The 24,972-nt window shown below is 32.4% G+C and overlaps 1 protein-coding gene across 1 annotated transcript in view; it reads right to left on the bottom strand.

Annotated features, from left to right (window-relative positions):
- The window catches only part of Mycbp2 (MYC binding protein 2), a 233,163-nt gene that overhangs the window by 45,028 nt on the left and 163,163 nt on the right, over positions 1-24,972 (bottom strand). Inside the window, 5 exon segments of the mRNA XM_048801244.1 lie at positions 249-418; positions 1,337-2,977; positions 18,121-18,276; positions 21,026-21,148; positions 24,321-24,453. Coding sequence (XP_048657201.1) covers positions 249-418; positions 1,337-2,977; positions 18,121-18,276; positions 21,026-21,148; positions 24,321-24,453 — 2,223 coding nt within the window.

The raw sequence follows: 24,972 nt of genomic DNA, 5'->3' as shown, positions 1-24,972 counted from the left end.
CTCATAAGTTGATCTTTAAAAAAATCCCATATGGAACTGATTGAATAGTATGATTATAAAGAGATTCTTTTTTTTTAGTTGTATATGGACTAAATGCCTTTATTTATTTAATTTTATGTGGTGCTGAGGATTGAACCCAGTGTCTCACATGTGCTAGGCAAGTGTTCTACCACTGAGCCACAAACCCAGTGCCTTATATGGTATATAAATATCATTAACATTAAAAACCACAATGGATTAAAAAATACCTTTTCCCTTGCTGCAGCCTGTTTTTCACGGAGGTATTTTTCTCTACAGCGGTCACAAACCAGATACCAAGTGCTTCCTCCTATGCCACCATCACCACAGTTACCAGCCCATCCTCCACAAAAATGCCCAATGCTATTGTAACCTTGTCCACCAGCATACCGGCCACAACCTTGAAACAATAACAAAAATAATAAATATTACAAGGGTTTTTAATAGTTTGACCCTTATTATATATTAATGACAAATTTACCTTCTCAAAGTAAGCAGCTGATTTTTTTTTTCAGGCTATTAACTACATTAGAAAAAAAATAGCATGCTTGACCAAAACCAGTTGATTAAATAATGGCCAAATGTTAGATACTCCATTTCTAGATGAGCAGATTAAAAGAAATACAGTATCTGGTAACCTTTAGATTTACTTAAGAATGTCAATAAAAACAGACAAAACAAACATAAAATATTATGTAAGAATGACATATTTTCAGGAATTAAATTTATAAAACATTTGGGGTATAATATGAAGAAAGAGAAAGCAAGTTAATCTTAGTTCTTCTAGGTGAATTTTGAAATATTGATTAATGCTATAGAAATTCTTATATTTTCCTAAAGTGCAGTTTTCTCATAAAAGAACTTATATCATTTTAACAGGGAAAGCCCTAAGAAATCAGTAGAATCCATTTAGTTCGCAATTTTGAACAGGAAATACGAAAATTGAAGGACATCTAACTCTGGGATCATACCTCTGTGTTTGAACATGTTATTATTTCTGTTGTGTGATTTCTTAATGACATCCTTTGGACAACACAATACATATTTAGAAAATAAACAATATTTTAAAATTTACTACACTGAAATGAAGTAATATTATATTGCCTGATCAGCACACTATTCAAATTTCTCTACCCATTTTTCACAAAGCCTATTATTATATAAAAATGACAGTATCAGATACTATAAATTCTGGACAAATGTTGTCATATACTTTGACATAATTCATAGAGTAGCTCAAGTTAGAAATGACCTAGTTCATTAAAAATTAAAGTATTTATATATATATTTAATATATATATTTAATAATGTCATTTACCTGGGTGAGCTTGTCTCATGTGATAGGTCACTGGGTATGGATGTGATTCTCCACAGAGTTCGCAGATGGTATCTTTCTCTGGTCCTCCTACTGCTAGTTGGGCCATCTCACCAAACAAATTGCCCCTAGGCCTAACTTCTGTCTTTTCTTTTTTCTTTTTCTCCTTTTTGGTCTTCTTATTCTCTTTTTCACACTCTTTCTTTTTAAGAACTGCACATGAACCAGGACTTGGAAAAATCATATTCTGGGAAGCAGCTTTGATAGTAGCCAAAGAGATATCTTCCCAAAAAGCCACTAAGTGTTGTAAAGTTAAGGGAAGGGGAGACTTAGACTTCACTGTATGATGCATGGACATTTCAAAAGTGGCTTCCGTTTTCCCATCCTCACATTTTTCATGCAGAGGTGGTTCCTTAAGCATAGACAACACCTTATTTTTGTTGATGCTTCCCATCTTAGATATATCTGGTCCATGAGGTGCAATATTAAACATATTCAGTGCAGATGATATTTCCAGTGAGTGTCTATTTTTTAACTTGGTTTCTTTTTCCTCTGTGGGTTGTTGACTATTTAAACTACTCCTAATAGGAGCATGCTCTTTGGAAAGTTCAGGATTAAATTTTAGGAAAGAAGAACAAGCCATTGCATCATGTACTATGCCTTCATGCCACAAAAAAGAGGCGAAGACTGCTCTGGCACACTCAGCCACAGATGGAGACATGGCTTGCTTGGCTGGCTCTAAAGGTTTGGATCCATCTCCTTTGAAAAGAAAACTAGATTTTTCTTTTTTGGGCCTAGTGTGTCTGTTAGCACATTTTCGACTTATTTTGGGGGATGCTCTCATTTCCTGTTCATCTTTCAGTGGTGCTTTTCCTATGCTGAAATGAACTTTATTTGAACCCTCATCCACACTCTTAAATTCGCTTTCATCACAGGTGCTATCTGTCAGACTATTTGTTTTCAAAGTACTTGAAGTACAGACTTCAACTACCTCGCTGTGGAGGTTTTCCTGCACTACATGGGGAGAGGGAGCTCTATTTTCAGATCCAGGGGAGTCTTTAGAATCCTTTGGTATTGATTTTGGTTTTGGTGATGTAGATCGTCCCCTTAATGGCTCTGTTAGGGGCATTTTCTTCTTGCGGAGGGTGTCTGGATCAAGTGTGTAAGAGTCTGATTTGGAACGTTCCCGAGGAGGATCAAGTTTTGTCTTAACAGGAGCAGTGCTTTTTTGAGGTAGATTTTTATCTTGTGGTGAGGATGAGCGTGGAGAACTAGCACTAGATGGGCTAGATCTGTTGGTTGGGAGAGTCTTTGGCTTAGGAGATGATGACCGAGAACCTGGTCCTGGAGATTCAGCTCTGAAGCTGGAAGACATCCTCCCATCAGACTTTAGTGTCTGCAAAGTGTTATGGTTGGGAGACAATGACCTACTATGGGAGTCAGACCTCAACTTTGCAGCATCTGACTTTAACATAAGGGATTCGCTAGCAGATAAACCTTCTGTACCCCTTGGCTTCTTTTGGTCAGTGGTAGTCCGGCTCATGCGTCCATCAGGTTTCAGTGATCTGCTGTGTTTAGAGGACAGTTCTGATTTTCCTGATGTCAAGACTGGTCTAGAAGATGTCGACATATTTCCTCGGTCACCTGTATGATCCATTTCATAGTGAAACTTGTTAATAAATTGGAAATCACTGATAATTTACCCACTAAACACTACAATAATAAACAAAGCTATAAAATTTATATTTTCTGCCATATGTTTAAGAATAAAGGAAAAAAGGTAACTATTTCTCAACAAAATTTCTATTAAATCATTATACAACCATTACCACTAAAAACTTTCACAGATGCAAAATAGACTGAATAGATATTATCTAAGGACCACTGTGAATTATTAGTGACAATCAGAACCTCAGTCCTAGTACAACCAAATATATTTTAAGTTCAGTGAGGGACAAGAAAGACCAAAGATCTAATTTTTTTCAAATAAGAAATTATGAAAATACATGTGTTTTCAAAATGAATTATTCAAGCTAAGTTTCCAGTAGACTAAAACATCACATCCTTAAGCTGAGTTAAGAAGCTGAATTTCTGCATTTATTGCTTTCCATTGCACAATGAATACAATTAAGATTAATAAAGAACAGCTTAGGAAACACCCTATTTTAATGATTGCATTAGCATAATGTATAGTTAACATAGGAATGTCCTAAAGCTATTATTTAGTTGTATGCAAGTCAGGCAGTCTTTTATTTTTAAACAGGCTCTATTCCAAACATTCAATAAGCTTAGCTGATTAAAACTCAAGAGTCTATGGCCTTTGGAAATAGGAGGAATGGCAGTATCCTGAGGATGAGAAGTACAAGTCTGAACTGAGGGCCCTTGACACAAGGGGATCTGGAAAATGACAAGAGCAAGGGGGAAAACAAAACAAAACAAAACAACAAACCTCCCTTCCTTCCTTTTCTGAAGCAAAACACTAGATAATTCTACATGGAAGCCATCTGTTTGTGGCATCCTGTCCTCACTCAGTGTCTCTCCTTTCTGCTAATTTTATGCTTTCTTTTGAGGCATTAAGAGCCAGGCTATCTTTGTCCTCAGTAAGTGCTACAGCCTTCAGCATTCCCTTTCCCCTTAAAATAAAAACTCCTAGTCTTAGTTCATGTACTATTAATTAGCTGCTAGGAAGAAAACAACCAGACTGCGGTGATTCAAGTGGTATGAAAAACTGAAAAATTGCAAATCTTGTTAGAAGTACTTATATTTTTTGAAAGAGGGTTCCTAGGAAATTGAGATTAATTTGCTGGTTATAACCACAGATTTCTTTTGCTTTTATAGAAAAGGATGTGAACAAATTTGTATAACATACAAAAATGTTTTCGTTTGCTTTGTGTATGGGTGTAGGGGGTTATAATCACACTCTTGTAATCTATGTCAGGACAGTAGTGCGGTAGAATCTGTCCTCTTCAAATAAGGTCCCCAAGAGCAAGTATTTTTGTGTTATTCTTCAGTGATATCATATCAAAAATGGGTCCTGGAATACAGTAGATGCTCAAAAAATATTTGTTGAATTAGCAATAAATTACTATTTTTCTAATTTTTTTCTTCTATTATTGTTCAGATTCCCTAAGAATCTACATTTTATAATAACAGCTCCCAAGACCACAGGGCAGAGGTGACAGCAGTCATTGCTATGTTAAGCATTAGATGGCTTGCAAGTGGATAATTCTACAGAAAAAATAATAGAATGTGAATAACAGGGTGCAGAGCACACTGATGAACTGAATATTTATTTCCATTGCTACATGTCAATGTCTAGCATAATTATTCTGGTTCTTTGAATAAATAAAAGTAACTATTCTGAACATACTGTTCTTTGGTTTCTTGCAATACTTTATTATTCTATCATAAATTTCCTTTATCATATATGTACTTTCTTCTTTTTCTGTGGTGCACAGCATTGAACCCAGTGCCTCATACATGTTAGGCAAATGCTCTACCACTGTGCCACATACGCAGACCTAAACATTGTTATAAGAAATAATTAAATTTGAGTGGGAATTGGTGGAAAAAAATCACACACAAAAAAGGATTTCCAAATATTGATCCTGTCTTGGGAGAATACAAACAGATGTGACTTTGATACATGATACTCTCAAACTATTCAAAAGTAGTTTAAGAAGCTGTTGCCCATTTTATTTTATTGACCAAGTAACAGTCCAGAGCAAATTTTATAAGCAAATAAATTATTATTTGATAAGAGTTAAAAGTCAGCATAGTTTTGACCACAATTTTGAGTATGTGATATTTGGAGTATTTTTTTTATTATTCTAAGAGCTAGAAACTGTTCTTTATCACTACATTTATTGCAGAAGCTGCATCACATATAATGATGGATTTATACAAATAGGCAGTAAATATTTTATATTTGGTACTCTGTTCTCCAAAGTTTCAATCTGAAAAACTGAGAGTTTCTTTATTTATTAAAAAGGACACTTTAGGATTTCAAACTTAATGAGTTCCTGACTAAGATTATCTACTACCTATCTCATGTTATAGCTGACTATATAGTTGTTACATGGAACGGTGAATAATACCCATGTTACATTTAATTCTAAGGGTGGGTGCATTCACAGTGGTGGTTATTACATCATAATGCAAATAGGTTCTCTAATTGGCTAAACAACAGAAACTGCCAAATAGTTAGGAACACCACTTGTTATATGTAAGCAATAAGTATACCTTATTTATATTCCTCTAGTAATGGGATAAATATTCTCAAGATCTGTAAATGATGATAGCTAAACATCTGTTGAAGTTCCAGTGTATAAAAAATGGCAAAAGTATTTCTTCCTGAGATGTATTTTTCAAATCATAGCTAAATCCTTCTAAAAACACTTCTTCAAAATATACTTCATATATTTTTTAAAAAGGAAAATGCTATGTTTATTAAGTGAGTAAGCCCAAATGCTAACTAATTTTTGTTTATATTCTTCATGTGGCTTTCAAAAGTTTTGGCTTTCAAAAGTTTAGAAATGTTACTAAGAATTGTCATGTTGTGGCTGCCCCAAAATATCAATAAATATAAGAAGATAACTAAATTTTCAGACCATATATAACATTTCACATTTATTGCTTAATGACTATATTTATAATAGGCAAGTTTATGTGATAATAGGAAAAATTTTTTTAACCTCAAAGGAATTCTGAATAGTAATGCATAACAGAACAGAAATTTAGTGCATTCAAATTAAATTCAACTAAACATTTTAAATGTTAACTATTCACTCACTAAGTGACCTACATGATTTTTTTCATGCCCAAATCATAATCAGGTTATATGATACCATACTATTATATCCTATAATATAATATACTGCAACATAATATGAAGTACATATCAGATTCCATAATCATATAAGCTACTAGAGATAATACTATACAGATCAGGTTATATAACCCTATTTACTATGCAAAGGAGAAATATAAAACTGTTTTAGTCATTTTAAAGAAAAAAGGAAATTAGCAATTATTTGAACAACTTCTACAATGTATTTGCTATTGATGCAAAACTGTTTTTTTAAATTATCTTAAAATATGGTATTTTAAAACTTTAATCATTAAGAAAAATACTTGAGTAAACATCTATAGTATTTTAATTAATGAATTAATCAATCAATTAATTAATTCTGTGTCCTAGGGTGCTCTCTACCACTGAACTACGCCTCAGGACTATTTATTATTTTGAGACAGAGTCTTAAGTTGCCCAAGTTGGCTTTGAATTTGTGTTTCTCCTGCTTTAGCCTCCCAAGTTGCAGGGCTACATGTGTGTACCACCATACCTGGCTTCTGTAAGTAATTTAAAGTACCAAAGGCATATTTTTAAAATGTTCTGAAATTTTGTTAATTGTCAATAGTTTAAACATTTTGAAATTGAAAATATTAAAACTAAGTCACTAAGAAACTATTAAGGAAGATTCATTTATGTCAGACAGACAGGTAGACTTACCTGTATTCGTGTGTGCAGTGGGGGGAAATGCGTGCAACCACCCTGATAACTAAGTTAAAATAAAAAATGTTTAACTTATCAAAATGTTTCTCCTAAAAAAATTAAATGGTAAAAATAAGTTTTACATTATATGACAGTAAAATATGTTTAAAGTGTCACATAAAGTCCCTATATTTGTATAATCATGTGTTTTATGCCATTGTTTTTTTGATAATGACTTCAAATTCCTCAAATTAGAGATTTCTTTCTGTATACCTACTGCATCTTTTAAGATCTCATAAAGGTTTAAAAGTAAACAAGAATACTATTTAACCACAGATAACAAACATGCATAGCAATTAGTATAATCTATACTATAATATTGAACAGAAACATCATAAATTATCTCAAACACATAAAATTTTAAATAAAATGATAAACCTTAATTTTTTAAAAATGAAATGGGATGAAAATGAAGTGAACTGAAACTTCTTTATTGATACTTCCTTCATTCAATAAGAATGGCCCATCCATGGATGCATGTATACCCACCCTTCAGTTTGTGAGACAGAGATGAGAGAGCAGAGGCAGGCCCAGCTACACCAAAATTTTTGTAAATGCGCTCACGAGAAGCAAGGTTGCGGGATGGAGATTCTACAGTGGAAAACATTGGCAAAGAAGCAGCACAGATTCAATGGAAAAAAAAATTTAGCAGAGAACACAAGCAAAAAACAAAGCATTTTAAAATGGTCTGTAACTATAAACTGTTATTCCTAATAGTTTATATTCCTAATAGTTTATATAAAATTGAAACTAAAAACAAAGGTAAAATTAATGAATTTTGATCAATAACATGTTAACATGTCCAAATGTGTTGACCTGAAACTTAATAAGTTAAAATGAGAATAAAAGAAAAATATACACTGTTTTAGTACCCTTAGCAATGTACAATAACTTTTAAAGTGTCATTTAGAGTAAACTCATCTTTGTGTAACTAGAAAATGAAGTGACCCAGGGACTTGATATTTGCGATCCAAAACAAAGAAAGCAGAGCATTAATGATGCATGAAGAGCTCATGTTATTTGTAAGAGGAAATTTTATATTAATCAACACTGACTTCAAATGGGCACTAGAGAAAAATTCTGATTTAAAAAAATTTTAGTATTATTCTATTTAGTTAACTATATGATTCTCCAAAGAATTAATTTTATAAAGATGGATTAAATAATGGGTTACTTCATCTATGAATGGAAGGTTCTTATTAAGTATGATCATTTAGTCCCCATCAGGTTTTTTAAAAACTGATGAACTTCTTTTGTGCATCAATATTATGTCTCTCTCATAGAATTGCTTCCCTTTTTTAAATTAAAAAATATAATTTTTAAAAAAGTTAACTAGTATAACTATGAAATTATGATTAAACAAAAACAGATTTTATAAAAATTAAATGTGTAGAACAAGTGCTATTTCTAGTTAATTTAATTTCTTTAGTCTTTTAACAACAATCAGTTTTTAGATTTTTCACTTCAAAAAAAAATGTTTCTTTTCACTCACTGAATTATACCTACGAATCCAGTTTCTCCAGGCTTTGTAACATATTGAAAGGACTTCAATACCGTTTTCCATTAGTTTGTCCTTAAGCCTCTGTTATCTTATCTTACAAGTACCCTTATAATTTCTCACATTTCTTTTTATGGGTGGTTCAAATAAGAATGGTATTCTTAAGATTCAATGCTCCTCTATCTTCCTGTAAACCTGGACCTCATAGATATTAGCAAACAAGACAAGAGACTGTGTCCTGACACTGGTAGTTTGAATTCCATTCAGAATCTGCCACCTTTCCAGTTTGTTTCTTGAAGAAGAGAAATATTTCACTGTCCTAACTCATGCATTCAATGATAACTAAAGATTATTATCTATTATATACGATTTAAACAGCATAAGAATTCCTTTGCACCTGACACCTTTTGCATTTTGTTGTCATAGAAGTCATTAAAAAAAGATGCTCAAAAACATTAAAAATTTAAGGACAGCATAAGTTTCTACAATAGGCAGTAAATGGTTAAGTATAACCCACAGCTCAAATTTCTTAGAAATTATTTGCTGGAAAACTGTCTACTTAAAAAGGAAAAGAAAAAAGAAAAAGGTATAATTAAGTATAATTATTATACCCATTTCTATCAGTGTTTCAGAGAATTTAAAATAAGGTAAAGTAATGATTATATACTTTTAGCTATGGCAACTATCTGACAGCTTTAGATGTACATAATCAATGAATCCAGTATTCTTCTTTGTGGTAAATTTATCAGGAGAAATGTGGAATTATTTGAATGGGAGAGGAGAATAAGACATGGAACAGGAATTGAAGTTTATTCATCTCATCGACTGACTGCTGGGAACCAAACCCAGGGTCTTGCACATGCTAGATGTGGGCTCTATCTCTAAGCTACACCCCCAATAGAATTAAAGCTTCTTTACATACACATTAGTATACTAAAAGAATTACAAAAGAATGAAAAGCATTCATTTCCTTTTGTGAAAGCTGAGATAGAACATTTCTGAATATAATTTGACAGGTATATATATCCTATACCTTAGAAAAAATAACTTCAAGAAAAGACACTTCAAGAAAAGACAGGTATTGCAAGGGTGCAGTAGTGCACACCTATAATCCCACCAGCTCAGGAGGCTGAAACAGTTTGAGATCAGCCTCAGCAATCTGGTGAGGTCCTAAGCAAGTTAGTAACACTAGTCTCAAGATAAAAAATAAAAAAGGGCTGGGGATGTGACTCAGTGGTTAAGCACCTCTGGGTTCAATCCCCAGTACTTAAATAAATAAATAAATAAATAAGCAAAGACAAGATGAGACAGGTGTTGCTCTTTAAACAACAACTTCAGACACTAAAGAGCTAAAGATATTCTCAGAAATGAAAGTCCTCCTTTTCACAAATTGCTTATTAGTTACAAGGGGAAAAACCAGTAATTACACAGCAGAGAAACAGGCACTTTGGTCACATATAATTAACATTAATAATAACCATGTCCTGCCTGAGGCAGACACCATGCTTAATAGAAAGACAGCTAAAACCTAAACCATAAACAAAAGTGCTTTTAGTATAACAATCTTTTAAAGCAGTATTTGAAGAAATTAGAAAAGGTAGATACCAGCTTACTGCCACAAAGTTGGGATAAGTGTAAACTACAGATAAAGTAGAGGGCCTCTCTTCCATTCTTATCTTTTTTTTTTAAGTCTCTAACAAACACTAAGAAATACAATAGAACAGTCTCATGCTCATGATATTATGTTATTTTGCGGGTTGCAAGTATAAAATAAGAAGTTTGAAATAACTGACCTCTTGTCTTTCCCAATTTTTACAATCAATGTAAGATTAAATGAAATGTCATAGATAAAAAGAAACAACAACAACACTGGAGTAAATTAGCAGATTCTCATTTCAAGTTTTAGATTTGTACTTTAAACAAGTGATGAGAATTTCTGCCATCTCTAAAATGGAGCTGGAAGACTTAGGCCTCTTGAACACTAAAAATTTATTTCACACGATGGCTCTGACTCATTTCTTAATAGAAGGGGAGGAAGAACAATCTAATAAGAATGAGAAATCTGAATTAAAAGATAAACAGTTTTGCTAAGCCTAAGTAAAAAGATAAATTATAGTGTGGAAGTTTGAGAGAATAATAAACTGGGAGATATAGCAGACCTAATCCTTATAAATTCAATTAGGTGCCAAATCAAGACAATGCTTTAATGATGAATTTCTGATAAAAATTGTATATTTAATGGTATATTTTCAAATTGTTTCTCAACAGTGACATTTTTAGTTATGAGAGTGCTAAATAAATTTTGTAATTTCTAATTATGTAACTACCACTGGAGCTAAGTTACCCAACTTAACTCATTTTTCCTCAACACCTGCTTTTGATTCTGAATTTCTAGTATTAAGTAAGCATATTATCTTTCAAAACAAAGCAGAAAAGTGGATGTCATTCTAGATTGACTCCACAACTGTGATTAGTATGTCCTGGGTACTTTATTGCCTAAACATTTCTATACTTGGTTCCTCCTTCCACAATTAACCCTACTTAGCTTCTCTCTGGACTCCCTACCACCAATATTCTCCCTTTCCTCTGTCATTTTCATAATATTTTCAGTTATATTGTGTGTATATGCTGGCGGGGACAGACAGATTGGGGGTTGAATCCAGAGTCTCATGTATATTAGGCAAGCCCTCTACAACTTAGCTGTATCTACGGCCCTTCATAAATTATTTGAAAAATTTTGTGATAGGCCCTCATTAAGTTGCCAAGCTAGGCTCAAACTTCTGAAAATTCTTCTACCTCAGCTTCCCAAGTAAAGTGTTGCAGGCATACAACACCATATCTGACTATTTTTAGTTAAACTTTAAAAATATAAAATCGATTGTAACCCTCTCTTTAATACCCTACAAAACTATTTCCTTCCTCTATCTGCTCCCTGCACTCATTCAGTATACTTACAAAAAAAAAAGTCTAAACCACTAAGTATGGTGCATAACACATAATCTGGCCCATTCTCTCTAGTGTAAGATATTGCCTCTACACAATTGAATAAGGCCTCTTATTAGTCTATTTAGCCAATTTCTCTTCTCTCCACCCTCTAAAAACTGGAATGTGCCAGGGTTTGGTCTTTAGGCCTTTTTTCTTTTCTACCCCTATCTCCTTTGCAGCTGCTTTCATTCACCCATATAGTTTTAATTGTTACCTATACACAAGCAACTCTCAAATTATTCTGTTATAAGTCAGTGGGATACCAACTTATACGCCTTACCCAGACATTTCCTCTGAACTTCAGAGTAATATATAAATCTCAATTTGGTATCTCCAAAGGATTTATTAGTAACCTCAAACTCAATGCATCCGAAATACATTTATATGCTAACATGATTACAGTAATGCTTATCCCTGTATCCATGTTCCTTTGCAGAATTTCTAACCAAAATATGAAGTCTAAGAGTTTATTTCTGTACCCACAAATGTAAGCTAGCCATGTGTCTTGCTTTAAACGAACAGAAATGGCAGATGTAATGTATCAGTTTCAACATTAAGCCTGAAAAGATTGTACATATTTTTATTTTCTCAGAATTCTACAACAAACCCAGAGTAGCCTGCTGAATCATGGGACATTTGACTCAATCACTCTTTACCTCAGGCAATGGTCTGTCATCTTCCCAAAACAAAGATGTCTAGCTGTCCTATTGTTGACTATAGATGCATGAAGAAATTCAGCACCAAGACCAGAAGAACTATACAACTGAACCCAGCCTAATCTGCCAACCTACAGAACTGTGAGCCAAATAAAGAGTGCTTTATTTGGTTAAACTGTTAAGTTCTGGGGTATGTTATGCAAGAATAGCTTACCAGCATGATGTCCAAAATTAAGCTGTTATTCCCGCCCAAAACCTGGTATTCCTGCAGCCCTTGCCTAAGCAAAAACCTTAAATTTACCCTTTACAATTTTCTTCTCATTGCTTGTTCATTGTAAGCGAACTTGAGGATTCCTCTTCAAAATAAATTCAACATTCCATGGTTTACTAACATCTCCTTGGCTACACTATGGTAAAGTCACCATGAATTCTGTGCCAAACTCTCTCAAACTGGCCTCTTTGAACAGCCAGTGCTCAAAACAGTGCTTGGAATATATGGGTGACACATAATAAATACTTGTTGAGAAATTACTGATTGAGGAGCAAAATAACCTGGGTAAAGGCTTTCATAAAATAGGGAAGATGGTTCTGCTGCATGAAAAAAAAATTCAGGCCCAGGACTAAAATGATAACAATTTGTAGGGGTGCTAGAGATGTTACAGCCAAAACTAAAACTAAATACATTGTTCATTATAACAGATGCTGTAAGTCCAAGTGTAAAAAAAAAATGAATTTGAATATTTAAATAAAGTTGACCTGATTTCCTAAAATCTTTGTTGAAAATCATAATTTTTCTTTAGTTACAGAAAAAGATCTTGGCTGGTACTGTCACAAAGCTGGTTAGAAGCAGAACTAGAGTAAACTAGACAGAACTATAGAGATTAAACACAGGCCTCCTTTCTAAGTCAAGAGCTCCATCCACACACTTTCATTGCAGGCAAACAAACAAGGAAAGATTATAATCCAGGACAAAAATTATCTAACTACTACGAAAAAACCTGACTTTCATTCTGACATTTTAATAGCCTAATTAAATTAAGAATTAATCTCTAATCAAGTTATGCTGTAAAAATAGACCAAAACTATCTAGAAAACCTCATTTATCCCTTTTTAAATTCCTACCTGCTCAGATCCTTGGCCCATTTGTTGATTGAATTATTTGTTTTTTCGATGCTTAGCTTTTTGAGTTCTTTATATATCCTACAGATTAGCGAACTGATGTGTGAGGGGTAAAAATCTGCTCCCAGGATATGGACTCTCTGTTCACCTCACAGATTGTTTCTTCTGCTGAGAGGAAACTTTTAGTTTGATTCCATCCCATTTGTTGATTTTTGGCTTTAATTTTTGTGCTATAGGAGTCTTATTAAGGAAGTTGGGGCCTAATCCCACTTGATGAAGATTAGGGCCTACTTTTTCTTCAGTTAGACACAGAGTCTCTGGTCTAATTCCTAGGTCCTTGATCCATTTTGAGTTAAGTTTTGTGCATGGTGAGAGATAGGAGTTTAATTTTGTTTTGTTACATATGGATTTCCAGTTTTCCCAGCACCATTTGTTGAAAATGCTATATTTTCTACAGTGCATGTTTTTGGCACCTTTGTCTAATATAAGATAATTGAAATTTTGTGGGTTAGTCTCTGTGTCCTCTATTCTCTACCATTGGTCTACCCGTCTGTTTTGGTGCCAATACCATGCTGTTTTTGTTACTACTGCTCTCACTCTAGTCAGAATGGCAGCTATTATGAAGACAAACAATAAGTGTTGGCGAGGATGTGGGGAAAAGGGTACACTCATACATTGCTGGTGGGACTGCAAATTGGTGCAACCAATATGGAAAGCAGAATGGAGATTCCTTAGAAATCTGGGAATGGAATCATCATTTGACCCAGGTATCCCTCTTCTCAGACTATATCTAAAGGACTTAAAAATAGCATACTACAGGGACACAGCCACATCAATGTTTATAGCAGCACAATTCACAATAGCTAAACTGTGGAGCCAACCTAGATGCCCTTCCGTGGAAGAATGGATAAAAAAATGTGGCACATATATATACAATGGAATTTTACTCAGCAATAAAAGAGAACAAAATCATGGCATTTGCAGGTGAATGGATGGCACTAGAGAAGATAATGCTAAGTGAAGTTAGCCAATCTCCAAAAAAAAAAAACAAATGCCGAATGTTTTCTCTGATATAAGGAGACTGATCCATAGTAGGGTAGGGAGGGGGAGCATGGGAGGAACAGATGGATTATAAATAGGAAAGAGGGGTGGGAGGGGAAGGGAGGAGGCAGGGAATTAGCAAGGATGGTGGAATGTGATGGACATCATTATCCAAAGTACAAGTATGAAGACACGAATTGGGTATCAACCTACTTTATATACAAACAGAGATATGAAAAATTGTGGTATATATGTGTAATAAGAATTGTAATGCAAAAAATACATGTATAAAGACATGAATTGGCGTGAACACACTTTATATACAAAGATATGAAAAACTGTGCTCTCTATATATGTAATAAGAATTATAATGCATTCTGCTGTCGTGTATTTAAAAAAATAAAATCAATTAAATAAAAGTAAATTCCTACCTGTGCCTCATTCCACAACTGAGAACAGCCTGCCATCTCTTTGACTGTGACATTTCCTATTTCTTCCTTGGAGCATGAGAGGTAGTAAGTGTAGTATCAGAAGGTAATGTTTATTGGATACCTTATATTATAGGTGAGCTAAAAGGGGCTCAAATGGGTCAGGTAATTTTAAAGCTAATGAGTAGCTGGAGGAGAAACTTGAGCTGAAAATCTTTCCATGATATATTTCTACAAGATTAGTGAACCAGTGGTGCTTTAGAATGTCAGTAATTCTCAAATGTAAATAAATATCCATGCAGGTAACCAAATGGACATTTCCCCCTCATTTAACTTTTTTTTGGGGGAGTACCATTTAAGAATATAATATGTAAGTATAATAGAAAAAATCTTGTTGGAAGATAACTTATAATATCTGGATTTGAAAGAACTATATATTTTAGCATATGTTGTATTTATTTGTTTAAAATCTCTGGAAGAATTGTAATTGTCTTAAGCTGTGTTTACCAATTTTTTTCTACCAGAAAAATGAAAACAAATTATTTAGCCTCCTAAAAGGCATGTAGTAAATGATAATGTAATAATGATAAAATAATAGATTCCAAAGACTAGCTTAAAAAAAAACCACTTTAGGGATAAAAACCCAGAGAGTAACTAAAAATAATGCTTACAGAAATACTTAAGTTAATATGTGCTTCTCTGTAGAATTTTTCTAGTTAATTGGAAATTTGAGCTACAACACTAAGGAAATCTTTTTTCCTTTTAAACTATCAAAAGAAGAAAAATAATTAATTGGAACAAAGCCAATACTCTAAGATGTTAGAACTAAACAAATTCAAGTTATGTATATTAAAGAACAGATTTTATACTATTTACCTAGGCATGAATGAATATTTAAAACACAGCCTTTCTCGTTAATAGAATTGGCCTCAATTTCTGGCATTACCATTTTACTATGTATTTTCTAGGGAAAATCATTTATCTTCGCTAATCCTTTGTCTTCACTATAAAATGGAGAGAAGAAATATGATCACAAATGAGGATGTGTTAAAATGTTTAAATACAGTGTTTAAAGTACATAGTGGTGACTAGTACCATAAGCAAAATTTAGTAAATACAGTCATCTACATATAATGTTTCATTTTAGCATCACAAAATATAAGACAAAATGACCCTCATTTTACTAATTAGTATGGGGAAGTTCAGTATGCATAGAACTTCCTCTATAGCCAGGGTGAAATAATGGCAGGATGCACAACAATGAAATCTGAAAAGAATGTTTCATTCAGGGAATCTTAACAGTAAGCACCCAGCCCCAGGAACATTTCCTAATATGATGTAAAAAACAATTCTATAATATTTTTGAAATATTAAAACTATTGTTCATATTCTATTCTTTTTTAGTTATGCTAAATGGATTAAGACTTTTGTTATCTGTAATTTGGAAGTTAAACTTTAGTGATACTTTGTTGAGAATAAGAGGTTGTGAAAAAAATCTAAATACCTCCCACTGTTTGAGTACAGAATAGTGATGATTCAAAACAATGGTAATTAAGATTTATCCATGGGGCTGGGGATGTGGCTCAAGCGGTAGCGCGCTCGCCTGGCATGCGTGCGGCCCAGGTTCGATCCTCAGCACCACATACAAAGATGTTGTGTCCGCCGAAAACTAAAAAATAAATATTAAAATTCTCTCTCTCTCTCTCTTTAAAAAAAAAAAAAGATTTATCCAGGACATGATTTCAAATTTGTTCTGAGATGGTGATAAAGGACCTGGTGGTATTAATAACACTCATAACACTACATGCATAAAATTATATTGACACATTGTCACTCAGAAAATTGTTGTCTAGAGAAATCTAATTTTATTACAGTATTTACATTGTGTTCTATAATATTTTGTCAATTAAATTTAGTAAAATAAAAATAGTGATTTGAGCTAGAACTGAATGTTTTTGTCAATACCTGCAATTATCCTTTAGGTGGAACTAAGGGGTCCTAATGCCTTAGTTCTTTTGTCTGCTGCTGATGTGACATCATTATTAGGGCAATCTCTTTTAAAACTGAATGTGAAAATGAATGAATCTGAATTTCCTAATATGAATTTTAAGCCTGACTGATGGTAATGTTTTTCCTTTTTTTTTTTTTTAAACAGCCCCTGACCCCCACCTGTCTTTACCTTTAAAACTTCCTACAACCTGGGTACATCTAAATGCAAACAGTCTGTTGCTCCATAAAATTAATAAGCTAAGTCTTCACATTTTTCTTTCATTCTGAAATAATGCTTATCACAGAAAAAAATACTATTTCACAAGGCGACACTAGTTTGTTTCCTTGATATTTTCTTTTAAGAGACATTCAAGTAAATGTTATACATGAATAGACATGGTAATAAGCTAGAAATTGGTAGCACTTATACGTTCAAATTAACTACATGAATTAATCATGCCTATGTACAAGATAAACTCAACAAAGTTTACAATCTTATAAACTCTTTACCTTGGGTAAATAATATAACAACAAACAGCATTATTGCTAACTAGGTAATACACAGATTTAAAAACAAAATTAGCCAGCATTTTCTTAACTAACTCTAATTAACAGTTACTACAGTCTTTTTATAGAAAAATAACTTAGATCTAAGTGTGAATGTATTTTACCAAAACAAAAAGGTCATGCATTTGGATACAAACAATGGATATATAAACTGAGACTTTCATAAGCTATCTTGTTCAGTTAATGTTATTACATAGCCAACATGAGAACTGAATGCCTAAAAGAATGTATTATTGTGATATTACAAAGACTTTTGAGATGGGTATGTGGAAGGCTCAGGAGGTACTTAAGAGAAAGAATCTTCAGTTAAGTTTAATTTATTTGGGTCTATTTTCCAAACCAATGTGAGTTACTGTCATGGATAAAGGGGTAGAGCAATCCTAGATGGTAGAACTGAAATAAAACAATCGGATAGAAATAACAACAAAAGAAATGACAATTTGAGAAAATCTGGGAATCTACTTTTTTCATAGATACCAATCAAATTTACTTAAAAGAAACAAACAGGCCCAAACAAGTATATTTTTCCACTCATCAGTATAATGAAATAAGCTTATTCTTTTGGGGCATATCTCAAAGTAATAAAAATTCAATGTAATGAAAGTTATCCCTATCACTGATGCTTACCATAGTCATGCATGTTAAAAAAGAAAACTTGAAATAAAAAATGTTTCTCTTAACATGTTTTATAGTACATATTTACTTATACCAGATTAGAATATAAAGTATAATAGTCATTTGTTAATAACTACACTTCATTAAAAGTGTGACTAAAAACCAATGTTTTAGCTGCAGAACATCTTAGAACAGCTTAAATACTTCAAAAATATGAGGGGATAACAACCTAATTATATAAAATAAGTCAGGTGAGTTGATAATTAATTTAACTAATAAACAACTCAGAACTAAGCTTCAGAAATGCTTGATGAGGCAAGTAAGACTGACAGACTTACTCTGAAGCTGAGGCTGCTGGAAGGAAAGGGGCTGTCCGAACACAAATGGACTGTGGACTAGGGAAGAGGGAGGTTTTGCAGCTTGATCAAAGATGGAAGGAGCTGGGAGATTGGGCCGTGACTGAATGGAATTCAATATGGCACTCAGTTGGTCACCTGCAGGGGGCAAAACAGTCAAAACTACAACTTGTTATCCATTAACATCCAAAATGGCAAATAAATGGTGCTTTACGACATGTAGATAAATTAAACACTAAATAAAACTGTGCCAATTGAAAAAAGTATGGAAGTTGGTGATAATTATCCTCAAATTGGGGATCACTTTTGCATGCTATTTATTTATTTATTTTTTTAAACCGAAGCATTCCACAAATCCTAAATAGCAACCCACCTACAAAAAAAGAAATCCACTTAAATTCATATGTAATATTTTCCATGATTTATGGGAAAATGAAGAATCTATGAATCTATAAGAAGTTGCTTTGACATTAAACGTACATAAAATATCTAAGTACTATAAATGATGTCTTTTCCATGGTGCCCAATAACGACTAACACCACCCTGCCTCATCTGTAATACATTTCATGCCAAAAATAAGCACAGTATGATAAGACTTTTTCTTTTTAAAGATGTAGGACTGAAGGGATAAAATATATCATTAACTCAGCAATATAACATAATTTTAAATCTATAAATCAATATTTTAAGTTGTTACTTAAAATTTTATTTTTTTTTTACAGGGAGACCTTATTTGTGAGAGGAAGTGTATTAAATAGTTTAGATGATGAAGAGGAGAGAAAAAGCCCTATATTCAGGCTAGTTGATGTGAATTGCAAAACCATCTTTCCAGTCATTTTCCAAATATAAATGTTTTATAAATGAAAATTTCAAATGAAGCAGCAAGAAGTAACAGATTTATGGAAAGAACCATGTACATAAGCTATACATTTTTATTTTTTAAATAAATAAATGTTACTGATTACAGAAAGGACTGTAAAGTATTATAAAGAATTTTGTACAATACTAACATAAACACTTTTGCAAACAATTCCTTGATCTCAGTATAGATAGCTAAAGAAAATGAGAGGTTCTGTTAAAAAATATTTAATTAAATTTAAGTTTTCTTAATGCTTCTTTATTCCATTTGAATATTTTAAAAGCCTACTAAATGCATGCCATTTTTGAACAATATTCACAAAATCACATTTTTTTAAAAAAAGTACTTTAATTTCTAGTTAATAACAAATGTTCTCAGCAACATCTATCTCTTAAAAATTGTTATGATGTTTTAATCATATTTTGAAAACTGACAAATTATAATTTGAAGACTGATTTATTATGATAGCCATAGTATAATTACTGAGACATTTTATTTTTTGTTTTTTCAAAGAATAAACTTTTAAAAAATTCTTATTTGTTATACATGACAGTAGAATATATTTTGACATGTTATATATTTATGGATTGACCGAGACATTTTAAAGGCTGAAAACATAAATATGAATTAAACTCGGCTTTAAAACAATTGTAGAAGTATAGTACAATAAGTAAAAACTAAGACTTTAATTTAAGAATTGATAATAGTAGAAATGCACATGAAAACACCACCAACCATTTACCCTACTATGAAGATCTGCCTTAAGTTAACAGAAAGCAGAGCTACTGAAAGTAAGCAAGCAGACAGTAACCAAGCCTACTGGACAGAATGAAACAAGAGTCAAAAATAAATATTATAGCTGGGTGGCTGAGGCAGGAGGATCACAAGTTCAAAGCCAGCCTCAGCAAAAGTGAGGCACTAATAAGCAACTCAGTGAGATCCTGTCTCTAAATAAAACACAAAATAGGGCTGGGAATGTGGCTCAGTGGTCAAGTGCCCTTGATTTCAATCCCTGGTACCTGGCCCCCAACCCCCCAAAATAGAAATCTTGTGGCTAAGTTTTCTTCCTAAAAATACTTTGTAGAAAATAATTGATACCCAATAGAAAGTTGTTTTATTTTACATTAATTATCTCTTATACCTTGATATAATTCTGCATTTCTTATCTCATTTTTTCAATTGCTTTGAAAATCAAGTATGATCACACCATATTTATTTCTTGAAATCAAGTCCTGCAAATTACTTTAAATAAACTTTTAAATTAAAATTATTTCTACATGGGCTATCTTCTCTTACCCATCTCCCAACTGTAAGTTATCTGCTGACAATATGGTAGATTTTGAAGGCCTTAGGAAAAAAACTAGAGACTGTCTGAATTTACCAAATTCAAAAGTAATTTTAGATAAATTTCAATTATAAATTGTTCCAAAATTGTTGTTTAAACTATGATGCTGGTCTCTTCAAGTAATGCATCCAAAACAGTTATATATATTTTACATGCAATGGTTTAGGGTTTTTGTTTTCATTTTATACCTTTCTTATTAAGCACGCCAAACTCAATCATTACATTTCATAAGTTTTTAACTTAATAAGACAAACATATCAGACATTCAAAACCACACATATCTAATAAGGCTCGTGATTATTACTTAAGGGTAACATTCTGACTTTAAATTTATCATTTAAGAAAGTTTTCTGTTGCTCGTTATCATTATTCTCCAATATAGGTGCATGAAAAAACAGTTATTTTACTAGATGTGGCGACACATAAGTTTTGGTTCATAAATTCAAAATATATGCCTTTAAAACAAATAAATAAGAACTCCCTTAAACTTGATCTGAAATTCATAAAAATAATATTATGAAAAAAAACACCTTTGTAAAAAATTTTTGAGTGTTAGTCTCCTAAGAGTAAATTCTATTTAAGAAAAATATAGGGTGCACAGGATAAAATAAATGGGTAAAAAGTAACAATACAAAGCCCTTTGAAATTAGATTAAATAAAAGACTCACTTTCAGACACCTACCTTTATTATTTCCAAGTCCATAATCAAATCCCTGGGCACTGCAACTTGCCCCTTTATTAAAACCTTGCATTGAGAAAGGGCTTGGAGGAGGAGTTTGAGAATTTTGATCCAGAAGAACTTGTTCTACAATAAAAGCCACAGCTATAACATTAGTTTCTTATGTGCAATGTCCTGTTCATACAACAAAGAGAGAAAATTCTAAGAAAGATTTTATGAAGATTCAATTTAAAAATAACTTCACATTTAGATTTGATAAGTCTAAATTTCTATCAGGTCTGCCTAACACTGGCAAAACACATAGTTAAATATTTGCTTTCATTTAGCAAATACACAGTAAAATTTAGAAATGAGATATATGCTCTTAAGGAGACAATTTACATTCATTGTGGTGGGAAACATCATTGAATGAATACTAATATTTCTGCATAGTGAAGTTTTATAATTTTAAACAATTTATACAAAGGCATTTCACAAAACAAAAGTGGACACCTTATAAACTAGAAATCAAAATCATTTTGTATAGAAGTACTCAAAAAAGTCTTCAAAATGTCTAAGAAGAATACAGTACTAAGAATAATTTTAATTGTAAAATATTTTAAATCATGAATGTGAAAATTATAATTTTTAACTTATTTTTACTTATTATAAAAAGATATATCCCTAAGTGAAAGAAGGAGCAAGAAGGCTACAAAATTAATCTAATATAACATCCTGAAGTCAACAAATGTGTCCTAATTCTTAATTTAAGAAAGAAATGGCAAATATTTCATTTTGTTTACAAATGGTAAAATGCAATCTATACAACAGTTCAGTCAATTTCCTATAAATAATCAAGTGGCTCTAAGATGCTGAAATAATACAAAAAATATCTAAAATGTTAAAAAGCCATATTAATGACAGCTAAAAAAGGGCAAAATAAAATCTGTGAAACAAAAGGTAATAGGAGAAAAAGAAATTTATCTCATTGGCAATATTTTTCAGTATAACACATTTCAGCAGTGGAATTCTTTCTTTCTTTCTTTCTTTCTTTCTTTTTTTTGGTGTGTGTGTGTGTGTGTGTGTGTGTGTTTACATGTGCGTGTATGTTTCCTGAAAAACACCCAGAAACAGTAATCTAATTTTTCTCCACCTCTAAACCTTAGTTTAGTGTAACTTAGTGTAATGCTCTAGCACCCACAGTGAAGTCTGTTTTTATCACAGCAATATATTTGCTTACAAGCTTTATCTATTGATATTGAAGGTTAATAAAGAATTTTTACAAAGAGAAATGCTTTTGTTTTACTCTCATTTCTTCATAAAAATAAGGATGGTGCCCAATCCTCTCCCTTCTGTATTAAACCCAGTTACATATTAATACCAATGAGTAGACTATCTGGAATCCATATCAACTAATTCTAGTGTTTTTTTTTTTTTTAAGTTGCTAACATCGTATTACATCTTATCAGCCATGTTTGGTACTAAAATATTAAGACTTACATTATGACCAAGTACAAGTGTGCGTATTTATCTATTTAGATATATACCAAAAGAGTAAAGGATGATTCATTGATAACACACAATACTTTCTCTTAGAGTGCAATATGTACCTCACCAGAAATGATATTGAATTTAAGCATTTTATCTTAGAAGAATCTTCTACCATCTAAGTTTATGAGAACCAATTTCCCATGTTAAACTTGTTACTTATCATGAAGGGCATTTTACATTTTAACAATAAACTATAGGCATACAATTTCCTACTTTATGTGTTATTTTATTATTTAGTCTTCATATCAAGTTTATGAGATCATGACTTAGGAGGTTATTCTATAAATGAGAAAACTAAGGTACAGAGATACTGGGTTAGACAACTAAAAAGTTGAGCTAGAATCAGTACCTCGGCAGATCAGTTTCAGAGTCCCTCTTACACATTGTGCTATATTAGCAGTTAAAACATTTACAACCACATCATCTTTGATTAAAAAGTGTTTATTTGGTAAAAATAAGAGAAAAAATTAGGTTTTCAAATGATGTTCAATGTGTGGTGTGGTATAATGAGTGTAGAACTTAAAATACGAATGATGATTCTGGGTCAAGGTTTATATCTGTCATGTAACCAGCTGTATAATCAGTAATTTTTTTTCCAAAATATTTTTATTAGTTATTGATGGACCTTTATTTATAGTTTGTATGTGGTGCTGAGAATCGAACCCAGGGCCTCACATATCCTAGGCAAGTGCTCTATCACTGAGCCCCAGCCCCAGCCCCAAATCATAGTAATTTTAAAATCTGTGAGCTTTGCTTTCCTTATCTATAAATTGAAGATTATATTACCTACCTCAAAGGCTCATTGTAATGGAAAAAAGGGAGATTATATATATGTACTCTATCATTCATGCAAATGTCAAAACTTTTTTGAATCTATTTATATTCATGGCCATATTACCTCCTGGATAATGAGTATTATGAATATGGGTTGTTTCTTATATATTTATTTTAATATTGTAACTATTATTTTTATAATTCAACCTACACCTATGAACTTTGTAAGCAACTAGTTAGTATCAAGACTGTTTAAAAACTAGGAATAAAAGATAAAAACCTTGTGCCTGTCCACAAGGGACTCACAATCTGGGCACGAGAAAATAAAAATTAACTTCATTATGATATCATCAATTGTGTTCTAGGGGTAAATACAGTTGTTGAGGAACTTAGAAGGAATTCTTAACACTGTAAGGATCAGTTAAAGCTTCTTATGGGTAAAGACACTAGGTGAATTGTGAAGAATTAATTTTTGCCACCAGGAGAATAAAGAGAGAGACAAAAAGGAAAATCTTACTGAGACCACTATCGAAAAAATAAAGCTGAAAGTCGAAATTCTAGCAGTGAAATAGGAAACTCCTATGCATTTATTCAATGCTCCACTCCTGAAATAAATTCAATCAAATGAAGTTACCTGGGAGAAGTACTGTGACTGGTGGTTTGAAAACTGCACTTCTAGTTTATAGTAAAAAGGATAACATGTCCAGACATGGACTTACACACAAAAAACGAGGCATACAAATTCATATTAAATAAAATAAAAGCACATATTTATAAAGATGGATTCATATATTTCCAATTTTCCTTTTTCATGGATAATCATTTAGTAATGTACTTAACAAATTTAATAACTACAATATTTTTAAGCCTCTAGTTTTGCTTTTACTTAAAAAATAAACACAAAAGCCTCTTTAAAGACAAAGAAATGCAATAAACATTAAACATATGTATTTCAAAGGGTAATCAAAATAATCACAAATTTAAGCCAACTTGCCATCTTCATGCCGGAGGTACTGGTTTCCGCCTCTGTCTCTAGCTAAGGACCATGCCTCTCCTTCATCACTCTCACAGAACTCTACCATGCTGTTCTTATCCAGCTGCACCCATGTACCTTCAGAATTGGTTACCTGGTACATAACAAAAAGCATGATTGATTGGCTTGATTCTTTCAGATAACTCAGGCTGAAAACCAGTAAAAAGCTTAAGTGTTCCAAAACATTTCTACCATGAAATTAGTTTCTGAAATTAAGACCACAGCCTGAGGTAAGAGAGAAATCAATAAAAAGTTCTTTAAATGACTATTTATCGAAGGCTTTGGTTAAAATAATATTTTCTAAAGCACAAAGATAAATGCCTAAATAATTATTACCCAGAACATGTGACTTTTAACATCTAAAATGTCCCAACACAGTATACTTGCTATTATTTAGGTTGATAGTACCATAGTACAAGTTGAAAATGACCCTGATACTGAGAAATAGCATGACACACTACATCTTCAAGCTTATTGGCTCAGGCAAATGCCACAGTGGACTAAAAAATAATTTTATTTGCTCAGGACTTCAGTGAGACCTATGAATGGGAACAAAGAAATGAATCCTTTTGTATATGATCACCTCTCCATGCTGATTCACATAAAATATTGT

This window comes from Marmota marmota, unplaced genomic scaffold (genome assembly GCF_001458135.2).
Source record: "Marmota marmota marmota unplaced genomic scaffold, marMar, whole genome shotgun sequence".
NCBI classification, from domain to species: domain Eukaryota; kingdom Metazoa; phylum Chordata; class Mammalia; order Rodentia; family Sciuridae; genus Marmota; species Marmota marmota.
This window is presented reverse-complemented; position numbering and strand designations above follow the sequence as displayed.